Source organism: Rana temporaria, chromosome 4 (assembly GCF_905171775.1).
Source record: "Rana temporaria chromosome 4, aRanTem1.1, whole genome shotgun sequence".
In the NCBI taxonomy this organism is placed as follows: domain Eukaryota; kingdom Metazoa; phylum Chordata; class Amphibia; order Anura; family Ranidae; genus Rana; species Rana temporaria.
Genome location: NC_053492.1, coordinates 149,823,267 through 149,836,002, shown reverse-complemented (window position 1 = coordinate 149,836,002; position 12,736 = coordinate 149,823,267). Strand labels below are relative to the sequence as shown.

At 46.2% G+C, this 12,736-nt stretch overlaps 1 protein-coding gene across 1 annotated transcript; it reads left to right on the top strand.

Moving 5' to 3' along the window:
* The first annotated feature begins 1,444 nt into the window (after nt 1–1,444).
* Nucleotides 1,445–4,182, top strand: RAP2B (RAP2B, member of RAS oncogene family). Its single transcript, XM_040349187.1, has one exon. The coding sequence runs from the start codon at nt 1,582–1,584 to the stop codon at nt 2,131–2,133; it is 552 nt and encodes a 183-aa protein (XP_040205121.1). The 5' UTR covers nt 1,445–1,581; the 3' UTR covers nt 2,134–4,182.
* Nucleotides 4,183–12,736: the final 8,554 nt, after the last annotated feature.

Genomic DNA, 12,736 nt, shown 5'->3' with positions numbered 1-12,736 from the left:
TTAAAGCAGAGGTCCACACCGGTGTCACATTTGGCACCTTTCAGGGGGGAGGATGGTGCAGATACCTGTATAATACAGGTATTTGTACCCACTTCCGGGCATAGATCGCCGCAGAATCTGCGGGTATCTACGCCACTTCTCGTGCCCCCCATGCTGACTTCTGGGAGACACACTGGTCCCAGAAGACAGCAGGGACCATTCGGATTGCGCGGCGCGACTCGTGCATGCGCAGTAAGGAACGCTTCACTTCCTGATTCCCTTAGGCTGCATTCACACCTGAGCGTTTTGTCACCTGAAGCGCAACGCTCAAATACGGGAAAAAAATACATTATCCCCTATGGAGGTGGTTCACATCTGCACGCCAATATGCCTGACGCCGAACGCCTGAAGCTCAAACAAGTTCCGGACCCTTTTTTGTCGCGTGTATTGGGCGGTTTGGGCGTATTTCAGCGTTTCCATTTCCCATAGAAAGTAATGGAAACGCTTGATTCAAGCGACTATCGCGATAACGAGCGTTTGCTACGGGCGTTTCGTCGCTTTAATCAATAGAACTTTTCACCCAGGCAGAAGATTAAAAATATCTACCAACATAGCAACAAGTGATGAAAAGATGATAATTTTTCCTATTTGCTCAAATAAAAAACGTTGAAGTACAAAAACGTCGCACGACGCTGTATGCAAACAAGCATGAATACGCGCAACAAAACGCCGGAAAAAAACGCCGGAAAAAAACGACCGAACAAATGACGCTCAGGTGCGAATGCAGCCTTACCGAAGATGGCGATTCGAGAACCGGGGGGCGGGTCGGCCTCGGGTGCCAACATCGCAGGCGCCCTGGACAGGAAAGTGTCCTTAAACTGTTGGCGCTATATAAATCCTGTATAATAATAATAATAAGTCAGTAGCTGCAGTTTTTGTAGCTGCTGACTTAAAAAAATATATATATAAAAATTTGGCTGACCTCCGCTTTAAATATCACCAAAATAAAGCTCAAAAAATGATAAAAAAAAGTGTGGTTTGGGTAGTGTCACATGACCGCGCAATTGTCATTCAAAGTGCTGAAAATTGCAGGAAGGGGGTGAAAGTGCGCTGTAGTGTAGGGCTTATAACATGTATGTGAGAAATGTCAGCATTGCCCTGGTAATGGGTAGACTTTTTGGGGACACTGTATGAGAGGGAAGATGGGGTGTGGTGTGTAGAACAAGCCCTGTGTGCACACAATGATTACAGGAAGAATGCAGCACACACACACACCAAGCCCCGGCTCCACATGATCAGCCAATGGCCAATGACTCACATCTGACTAATGAAAAGACTTTCTCTGCGGCTAAACGTCACAACCAATCACAGCCTGGCCTTGGCGGGCCAATCGCGGCTGACAGCCCGGGCAGCCAATAGCAGGCGAGCAGTTGCAGAATGCATTGAGTGTAATTGAAGATAACTAGAGCCGCTGCCTTAGAAAGGAATGGAGAGACGGGCAGCGCCGGAGAGCGGCAGGGCTAGTACAGCACATCGCCGATGAAGTGAAAGCCGCTGAGCCTTCCTTCCTTCCTGCCTTCCCCCCCTCCCTCCCCGGCCACCATGAGAGAATACAAAGTAGTAGTGCTGGGCTCCGGCGGGGTGGGCAAATCGGCGCTCACCGTCCAGTTTGTGACCGGCTCGTTCATCGAGAAGTACGACCCGACCATCGAGGACTTCTACCGGAAGGAGATCGAGGTGGACTCGTCACCGTCGGTGCTGGAGATCCTGGATACGGCGGGCACCGAGCAGTTCGCCTCTATGCGGGATCTGTACATCAAGAACGGGCAGGGCTTCATCCTGGTCTACAGCCTGGTCAACCAGCAGAGCTTCCAGGACATCAAACCCATGAGGGACCAGATCATCCGGGTCAAGCGCTACGAGAAGGTGCCCATGCTCCTGGTGGGCAACAAGGTGGACTTGGAAGGGGAAAGGGAAGTGTCCTATGGGGAAGGGAAAGCCCTGGCCGATGACTGGAACTGTCCCTTCCTGGAAACTTCAGCCAAAAACAAAGCTTCTGTGGACGAGCTCTTCGCCGAGATTGTTCGCCAGATGAACTATTCTTCCCAACCCAATGGAGACAACCAGTGCTGCTCCTCTTGTGTCATCCTCTGAGGTTCGACCCCCCTTCCCTTTTCGCCCCACTTTACAATGCACTATCTCCTCTTTTTACTTGTAACATGATTGCAACCAACTTTGCATCCAACGACTCCGAAAACAACAGGGTGTGTTGTTCTGGTTTCGGCGGAGGTCATCCAGGGCCACCCGTTCAACTCAAGCCGTCAGCCCTTTGGGACCCCCTGGTAAATTACTGGCAGGAGTTACCTTGTGCCACCAGTGTTTGGGATTTCCGTTCAACCACTGGCAGCGGTCACAATGGACCATCAGCTTTGGGCGCCCTTGTTCAACTACTAGCAGTGATCAAACCAGGTCACCAGTTTTGGGCCCCCTTTTTTAATTACGGGCAACAGTCACCGTGGGCCACTAATTTTGTGAACTTCCATTCAGCTACTGACAGAGGTCACATTGGGCCACCAGTTTTGGGTCCCCTTGTTCAACTACTAGCATCGATCAACCTGGGCCACCAGTTTTGGGTCCCCTTGTTCAACTACTAGCATCGATCAACCTGGGCCACCAGTTTTTGGGACTTTTGTTCAAATAATGGCAGCAGTTACCTTGGGCCAACAATTTTTGGGCTCTGTATCTAACCACTTGTGGTGGGCACCCTGGGCCACCAGTTTTTGGACCCTCCCCCTATTCAACTACAGGTTGTGGTGGCCCCCTTTAACTATTAACAGCAGTCACCTATTCTGCTTCTGGTGGCCACCAGTTTTTGGGACTTCTGTTCAGCGAACGGCAACAGTCACCCCTGGACCACTTGTTTTTGGGCCCATCATGTCAGCGGTCACCAGTTTTTAGGCCCCTGGTTAAGTAGAAACACTTAACTGCATGGATTGAAAGATAGACGTGAGCTGTCCAGGACTTGATGAAAACAGGAGGGGTCCCGGGGGGGAGGGGGCCTGCTTGGTCTAACATCTCGTATAAATGGGCCCCCAAGGGCAGTTCAACAGTCTGCACAAATGGTATGTCCGCCCCTGGCTGAAATGCGGTCATGTATTCACAAGCAACTTTCCAACTTGTGGTCATCAGGGTCTGAAGGGGTGTTGTTGGGCTACACCATGCCCTGACGGAGAAGGTGGCACCAGGAGGGTGAGAGGAGAGTGACCCCCCCCCCCATCAGATCGGGGTCACCCTAGACTGTTTAGCCGATGACTCTCCTTTTCTATGCAAAGTGGGATTATTGTTACAAAGTATCCATTCATAAGTATTGCACATCTTCAACTGAAACAAACGATGCCAACGCAGTGGGGGGTTGCCGGCGTTGGCACCCTTGCTGCTGGTGTGTGTGAGAGAGAGAGAGGGGAAATCTATTTTGTTTACCTGCTGTATAAAATGGGAATTTGGGAAGACTGTTAGTATTTTTTTATCAGCTGTGAAAATTGTTACATACGTTCTTTTGTCCTGTGAGCTGGCTAGAACTGTTTTTTTTTTTTTTTTTTTTTTTTTGATGCCCAGCTTCTATTTAAAGTACAGTGAAATGACTTCTGCTTACCGGGGTCACCAGCACCCAACGTTCTTAGAGTGCCTTCAAAATTCAGCTGTTCCAGCCGGTGCCAACCTGTGAAAATCTCCACACAATCCCATTATCTCCTATTCTGCAAACCACTTAACAGTTTCCTCTCGGTAATCACACTGAACAAGTGTGGACAAAAGGATCTATTGTCCCTGGAACCCGTTTCTGAGCCTGTAAATGTAGTTTCCATGTCTTGCACATTTTTTTTTTCTTTTTTTTGAGGGGGTGGGATGGAGAGGGGGGGGGGGGTTGATTTTAGTTGGTTAACCATTTCTGTGCCATACTGAACGCACATACTGACACAGAAAGGGTGCGGATCTTATTTTACAAGGTTTTTAGTTTTTCTTTCCTTTGTCACGTTGCAAGCAGTGGTTTTAACATTGCGAAGCAGCCCTGAGATTTTAAAATGAAAATGTGATGTACCACAAGACCATGAATACGTGTAATTTGATTTTTCTTGGGACATGCTGGCACAAGCTTGTCTTTTATGTTTTAAACTATGTTGAATACAAAATTTCATTGTGACATAACCTGAAGTGTTTTCTTTGACTTGGGGCGGGGTGATGTGGTGGGGTTCTCATGACACATTGGCAGGCTGGTATAGTGCGACGTGCAGCGCTGCCGGCTGTGAGCGTGATGACGGATGCATTGCTGAAGACGATGATAACCTTTTATATCAAATATTAGGGGTCAATTCTCAGCGTGACTTTGCTTTTCCTGTGTTGTATGCCCTGAAATGACATACACTTGGGGTAGGCACATACTATATTAGTTTTTAATAAGTTTGCAGATTTGTGACAGTTAGGGGCCCATTCACATCATATATATTGGGTATTGCTGCCCAAAGCATAGACATGGCAACGTGCCTTATGTTCTATTGTTTTAGTGCACTGCGTTGGCATGCACTAAAAATAAGTAGGGTAGGATGCATTCTTATACAGCGCATAATGTTGAATCAAATGATATTCCAATATAAAAAAAAAGGGGGGTAAACAATGCAAGGCATTATAAAAACGTATTGAGCTTTCCCAGTGTTCTATAAAAAAACAAAGATGTATAGCTGGTAATTGTATAGCACTAAATTTTGCTTTGTAATAAAAAAACGTTTTCTACATCAAGGGCCCACTCACACCAGCAGGAGCAGGTTATGCTGTGTATAACGTGCGCCCACTGGAATGAATGGACCCTCAACATACAAAGCAAAAACCAATGCTATATATCGTATTTATCGGGGTATTGCGCGCTCCGGCGTATAGCGCTCACCCCTAATGTGTACGTGCATTCCTGTAAAAAAAAAAACATTTTAGTCCTTACAGTTTTGGTGTCTTGCGCGGCGGCCTCGTTGGGTCTGGCGTCCTTCTACGGTGTCCTTCCCGCGCTGAGTTTGAACCACTGCGCCGGCATATGCCGAGCGCAGTACACTCGGGTATAGTCGGGCAGGCTCGGCTCCTCTCGCGGTCACGTCCTGTACGTCCAGGAAGTGACCGCGAGAGGAGCCGAGCCTGCCTGAGTGTACTGCGCTCGGTATATGTCGGCGCAGTGGTTCAAACTCGGCGCGTATATCGAGCACCCACAATTTTGCCCTGACTTTCAGGGCAAAAAATGCGCGGTATACGTCGATAAATACGGTAGATACAAAGTAAACTGTAGGGCTTTTTAGATACCAGCTATACATCTTGGATCTTGGACTTTTTTGTTTTTAAAGTAAAAGACTAGGGAAGCTGGTATTCTTAACTGTTAAACGTGAGCAATAAAAACATGTAAGGGGATCTTCTACGAGAAATTTCCCCTCACTTGTCCTTGTGACAACTTTGTCACGTCAGTGGAGACACAGCAATAAAAAGCTATTGAGGTTCTAGTTTATTGGCAGAGCTGTGCTGTCACCAGCATCGTCACCCCAGAACAGGAAGTGCTAGGACTGCACAATGCCTCACCCACTTTGATCCATAACATGTGAGATGTTCTATAGTTGACAAAGGTAACTGAAGCCCCATACACACGGGCCGAATGTCGGGAGTCATTGGCCAGTTAAAATAAAATGTCCAACATTCGCCCTGTGTGTACCCAGCCTTGTCCAACAGATGCTGGCCTTTTTGGCTTCTGTTGGATGTGCATGCTGGAAAACCAGCAGCCAACCGACTCTCAATCAGCGTTCTCAGCCAATGGCAGAGAGCACTGATCAGAGTTTTCTAGCAGGGGGGCTGTCCAGCAGCTCAACAGGGGAGATCGCTGTACTTACTTTGCATAGTTAGTACCGCAGCTCTGACTGGAGCTCCTAGTTTGTTGAATGAAAAAAACTCATACAGGGTTATTTACGAAAGGCAAATCCACTTTGCACCACAAGTGCAAAGTGAACTTGAAATTGCAGTGAAAATGTGCTTGGAAGTAAAGTCGCTGTAGATCTGAGGGGGACATGCAAGGAAAATAAAAAACTGCATTTTAGCTTGCACATGATTGGATGATAAAATCAGCAGAGCTTCCCCTCATTTCAGATCTTCCCCTCAGATTTACAGCGACTGCACTTCCAAGTGCACTTGAAGTTTGCACTTTGTAGTGCAAAGTGGATTTGCCTTTCGTAAATAACCCCCCATAGTGCAGGGATATGCAATTAGCGGACCTCTAACTGTTGCAAAACTACAAGTCCCGTCATGCCTTTGCTTCTGGGTGTCATGCTTGTGGCTGTCAGTCTTGCTATGCCTCATGGGACTTGTAGTTCTGCAACAGCTGGATGTCCGCTAATTGCATATCCCTGCCATAGTGTGTACTAGGCTTTAGGCAGGAGGAGAAGACTGTTTGATATAACATTGCAGAGAACACAGGACAGCACTGGATTTCTGGTGGAATCCACAGGTATTTGTTTACACGTATCAAGATGTAACAAAACATTTTATAAAAGTATATTGAATAGATCAAAAATAAACAAATAAAAGTCAATTGTTGGAGTTTAAATGCCTTTTAAATTAAACGGACCAACTTTTGCAGAGCTGCAGTGTTGAAATAGTTGGGCTCACTGGTTGAATGGAAATGCTCTTTGAGGTTGGGTTCACACTATTGCGAATTGGAGGCTGGTTTCACCACATCCAATTCGCATGTCAGGAGATTGTGACCGTCTCTATGGAGCTGGTTCACACATCTGCGGATGCGTATTGCACAGGAATCCTGTGCATCTTTTGGTTCCGAATTCAGCCAAAAATTCGGGCTGAAATCAGACCTGAAACGATGAACCCCTCTGTACAGGCAGTGTGAACCCAGCCTAAAGGTTTCTACTATTTGCCTTTTAAAGTGAATCTGGGAAGCTTCCAGCTGACATCCTGAATGGTTGGTTTACTTTTTTTGGGTCCTTTCACATGGGGTGGACTCTGCCTGAGATCTGCTTGCTCAGCAGGGGATCTGTCTGCTGGTCCCCCCTGAGATGGCGGATGACAGGTCCGTGTCCACTCTTCTTATGCAGCGGACACAACCTGCTCTCCTCTATGGGCAGTCGGATGTAAACAGACCGCCTGTCCATTTACACCCAACTGCCATCCAACTTGCTGGACGGAAGGGGAATAATTCCCATCCGTCTGTTTTTAGCGGATCGGACTTGATGTAGGTGAGTGTAAACTGACACATGTCCATTTACACCTGTTGCACCATAGAGAATGGAGGTTCCGATCCGATCCACCTGATAAAAACGCACAGCCGGACCCGATCAGAACGTTTGTGTGAAAAGTGGTCTTTGGAAATCATTTGCTGTCGGGGCTGAAAGGAAGGCCTTTCCCACCAGAGGCTTTCTAGTGTATTGAAAACAGTTCTAGTATGTGTGTAAAGTAGATCCATCACATTATAATTAAAGAGACGGTTTTACATGTGCATGCAGGGAATAGTGACAGAGTTCCTACAAGGGGTTAAACCCCACCCCGCATATAGGCAGGGGGGCTATGCAAAGACCATGTCACTTTGGCTAGTAAAAAGCCTGTCACCTTTGCCCATGCAGGTCAAACAAACGCTATAATAACCCAAAAAAGTGATGACTAGCCAGGGCACAATAAAGTTCAAAGTCCTCTTTAATTGCACATGCTGTGAAAATCTTACTTTCATTCACCCCCGACACCACTGTAATCACTGGCTATACTACACTGATCATAGTGGGTCACTCGCTGTATACCTCCTTCATTCGCAAAATATCTTGAATGCTTTTCACAGCATGCAAGGCATTCTGTGGAAGGAGGAGGTGCGGAGGAGCATCACAATCTCTTCAGATACAGAAACACGTGGAGGAGGTATGCAGCAAGCAATCCACTAAGGTCAGTGTAGTAGTGCCAGGAGGACTGTAGGATTCAGTGCCTGACATTCGACGGTTCCAGTGGTGCCTGGGCTGAAGGAAAATAAGAGTTTTACTAAAGGCAGCAACAACCAATAGTAGGATGGCCATCATTACAGGTAGGCTGCTTTCACACTGGGGCACGTTAGCTAGTTTTAGGGATGATTTACTGTCGTTTTAGTGGTGATTTTCAGCCGCTAGCTGCCAAAGAAAGGGTTAAAAGCGCTCCTGTTGCGGTGCTGCAGAAGTGCTTAGCAGGCGTTTTTGGAGTGGCGTATACACTGCTCCCGCCCTGCCCCAAAGATGTGGCTTGTAGGACTTTTTTTTCCCCCTATCCTGCAAGTGCACTGCCCCAGGTTGAAAGCATTCGGGTTTTCACACTGGAGAGTCACGAAAGGCGCTTTACAGGCATTTTCTTTAGCACTAAAAGGCCTGAAAAGCGCCTCATTGTGAAAGGGGCTTGTAATGTATTCTTTTATAGCAAATATAAAAGAAAAACATTTTCCCATTAAAGTGGCTCTCAACTTTGTAACAAAAAAATTTAAGTCAGCAGCTACAAATCCTGTAGCTGCTGACTTTTAATAACAGAACGCTTACCTGTCCAGGGACCCAGCGCTGTTCTCACCTGGGCTAGTTCTACACTAGCCTTTGGGTTACCAGCGCCGGCATCTTAAGTGTGGGCACCTGGCTGTGACAGCTTGCGGCTTCAAATGTAGCACTGTGCTTTGTGAATGGTCCCGCAGTCTTTTGGGACCTATGATGTGTTCCAGAAAACTGCAGGGAGAGAGGGGGAGGGATCTGGTACCTGTCAAATCTAGGTATCCGCTACCCCCCCCCCCCCCAAAAAAAAAAAAAATTGCATGCTAAATAATGTAGAGGAGGACCTAAAGCACAACGTCCCCTTTTGGGTGAAGCTCTGCTTCAAATGTTTAAATATACCGTAATTTGTTATGGGTTACTGTACAGCATTTTTCTTTGTCCTATAACAGGGATGGCGAACCTTGGCACCCCAGATGTTTTGGAACTACGTTTCCCATGATGCTCATGCACTCTGCAGTGTGGTTTAGCATCATGGGAAATGTAGTTACAAAACATCTGGGGTGCCAAGGTTCGCCATCACTGTCCTATAACATATGTCTGGCAACATTTGCAGGTAAAAGAGAATAAAAAATAAACATGCATATTCGCCTCTATGGCTGCAGGTGCTGCAGCTTTCCCCCACTGGCTTTAAGACTTAAAACTGAACTATCATATGACTACAGATCTTCATTGAGCAGAGAGTGGTGACTCTCAATCACCTCTCTCTGCTCTGCTCCTCCAGTGGGTTACTGGGGAAGGGGGGGAGCAAGATCGGCTGGCCCAGGCTCTCAGCAGCGTGCCGAGAGCCAGCTGGCCATTAGGCATCTGGGTGGATCCCAACATTATTGTTGGGATCCTTCCAGAGCCTGGAGCAGCTCTGTGATATCGGTCGTCAGTGAATTTTAGCCTGCTGTCAGCTGGTTTTGGGTCACAGTAAGTGCACTCCTGTGACCCAGGTTCACACTGAGGTGGTCTGGTTTGGATCCAATTTTCAGTGTGACCATAGTGAAAAATTGCACTGGAATCGCACCAAAGTAGTACAGGAACTATTTCCAAAATCACCAGGCTGAGTTGCATTGATGTAATTGAGCACCATTAAAACAATGCGATTTCCATTGTGTTTTGATTCTGTGTGCATCTGAAATCACACAAGTGTGAACGGGGCCCTACAGCTGAAGCTTGTTGAGTCTAGAGAAAAGGGCTGTAATACTTGCCCCAGGTTGGTGCAGGCCCACAACATCCTTGCATAAAGTGCAGGACCAGTGTTCCAGCTTTGTATGTGATTGTGTTAACCCTAAGCGATGACAGTATGCAAATATGGGGCCTCTCGGCAGGTGGGCCTCGGGGCAGAGCAGCCGCATATTTGCGTACCAATTTGCAAACACAGCTGTGCCAAGTTCATGCACCCTGTGCTCCCCAGCACAGTTACTGGCAAGATATCGCCTTGACAGCCAATCGTGGCGGTCACGTGATCATAAAACCCACCTCCCGGTATCCGAAACTTCTTAAAGGGCCGAGTGGTGCCCCCATCGCAAAGAAGTTAACATGCAACTATCATTCGGGACCACCACAGACAAAGGGCCTCTGGTGGACTGGTTGCACATCATGGAGGAAGAATTGCGGGGCAAAGAATAAAGTAAGTATCACAGCTTCTTCCTCCACGCCCAGACTTACCAAGCATTTATCTCTTGCAGTGTGGGGGTCTCCACTCCAAAAGTATTTTTGTTCCCCTGGTACCTAGAGTTGCACAATAGAAATTGGTTAAGGGTTTTTGCTTAGTTGACTTTTTACTGCCCTGGACTTCGTATTGGGCACCCCTAATATTCATCTGAACAGATCACAGGAAGTGGAACATCTCCTTTCTAAGCACGATATGACCAAAGTGTGAGTTCCCTGTATTCACCCGGGCATGGATAGCCACCATGAAGAGATTTTGCCTTTTATATTGGCAAAAGCAGAACTAGCAGTAGCAGTGTTGTATCGTGTTCTCTATCAAATAAATCCAAACTTTCAAAAAAGCAGAACTGTAATTAGAAAGTAGGGGAGGAAGTAAAAGGCTTGGCTGTCTTTCATGTAATGAACTGAATAATGATAGAGATATGGCTGTGTATATTAAAGGGGTTGTAAAGATTTGTTTTTTATTTTCTAAATAGGTTCCTTTAAGCTAGTGCATTGTTGGTTCACTTACCTTTTCCTTCGACTTCCCTTCTAAATGTTTGTTTTCTTTGTCTGAATTTCTCACTTCCTGTTCCTCCTCAGTAAGCTGTTCAGTAAGCTGTTCTGGCTGACTCAACACTGCTGGGATGATGGTGTGAAGTTTCCTGAGGAGAACCAGGAAGTGAGAAATTCAGAGAAAGGAAAAAATAACATTTAGAAGGGAAATCGAAGGAAAAGGTAAGTGAACCAACAATGCACTAGCTTAAAGGAACCTATTTAGAAAATAAAAACCAAACCTTTACAATACAACCCCTTTAAGTGCAATTTTATATCGTTTTTTTTTTTTTCTTAAACCAGTTTGTATAATTTGGTTCATTCTCCTACATTTTGTTCCACTTTAGATACACATCTACCTATAAGTAATTATCATTATAAACCCATAACCCAAAACAAAGCCCAACTGTTACCATTGGATAAACTGGGAAAGGGTCAGGCTTTTATTGCCATTGTGAATCTCTCCCTAAAAAAGCCACATTAAAGGCAGTATTAACCCCCCCCCCCCCAAACAAATAGTACGTTATGACAGACTTACCTGAAAACAAACCCCTCCAGTGGCGCGCTGTCACCGTTGTAGGTGCTTCTATCTTCATCTGGTCTTCCTTCTGGGTTCATGGGCTTCGGCTGTTTGAATGGCCGAGCAGCGATGATGTCACAGCCGTGGCACAGTCCATTCAAAGCCCAGTGCCTTTGTGTTGGTGGCGTCACTCTGCTGCCATAGTAAATATCTGTGCACATTTAGGAGATGTTTACTGTACCTATAATAGGTAAGCCTTATTATAGGCGTAGCTGTAGGTAAAAATCAAAGAAGTGACTTTACTACTACTTTAACCACTTCCTGATGGCTGTACGACTATATTCGGCCGCTGGGTGGTTCTAAATCTCTGGGTAGCCGCCTTTTTACGGCCTCCGCTCCTCCTGGCCACTGGGGGGCGCGTGTGCCCGCCGCATCACTGAGATGCCGATGCACTAGCCTGGTGGCCGCGATGTCCGCCAGGTTGCCGCGATCGGCGGTTACAGAGACAAGGACCTGGATCTGTGTGTGTAAACACACAGATCCACGTCCTGTCAGGGAGAGAGGAGACTGATCTGTGTCCCTTGTACATAGGGACACAGATCGTTCACCTCCCCCAGTCAGTCCCCTTCCCCCACAGTTAGAAACACTATGCAGGGTACACATTTAACCCCGTCCTCACCCCCTAGTGTTAACCCCTTCAATGCCAGTCACATTTATACAGTAATTAGTACATATTTATAGCACTGATCACAGTATATATGTGAATGGTGCCAAAAATGTGTCCGATGTGTCTGCCATAATGTCACAGTCCCAATAAAAATCACAGATCGCCGCCATTACTAGTAATAAAATAAATAATAAAAAATAATAATTCTGCCCCCTATTTTGTAGGCGCTATAACTTTTGCGCAAACCAGTCGCTTATTGAGATTTTTTTTTTTTTTTTACCAAAAATATGTAGAATACATATCGGCCTAGGCTGAGAAAAAAAATGATTTTTTTTTTTAAATTGAGCTATTTATTATAGCAACAAGTAAAAAATATATATATTTTTTTCAAAATTGTCGTTCTTTTTTTTGTTTATAGCGCAAAAAATAAAAACCGCAGAGGTGATCAAATACCACCAAAAGAAAGCTCTATTTGTGCGAAAAAAAGGACGTCAATTTTGTTTGGGAGCCACGTCGCACAACCGCGCAATTGTCAGTTAAAGCGACGCAGTGCCGGAAGCTGAAATTTCACCTGGGCAGGAGGGGGGTATATGTGCCCAGTAAGCAAGTGGTTAAAAAGCAAAAATACTTTTTTCATAAAGTGGGTCAAAGGTTAGAATTTATGACAATGTATTAATTGCTGGCGATGCCTTCCTGCCCTGGTGACAACCACACACACATTTCTTGTACAGTTGTCAGAGACACAGGAAGGGAGGGGACTAATATAAAAATGTAACCAGAAATGGCAACTGCCCCATATAACGA

Excerpts from the sequence above, each read along its gene's own strand:
- RAP2B (XM_040349187.1), top strand. The coding sequence starts at position 1,582 with ATGAGAGAATACAAAGTAGTAGTGCTGGGCTCCGGCGGGGTGGGCAAA.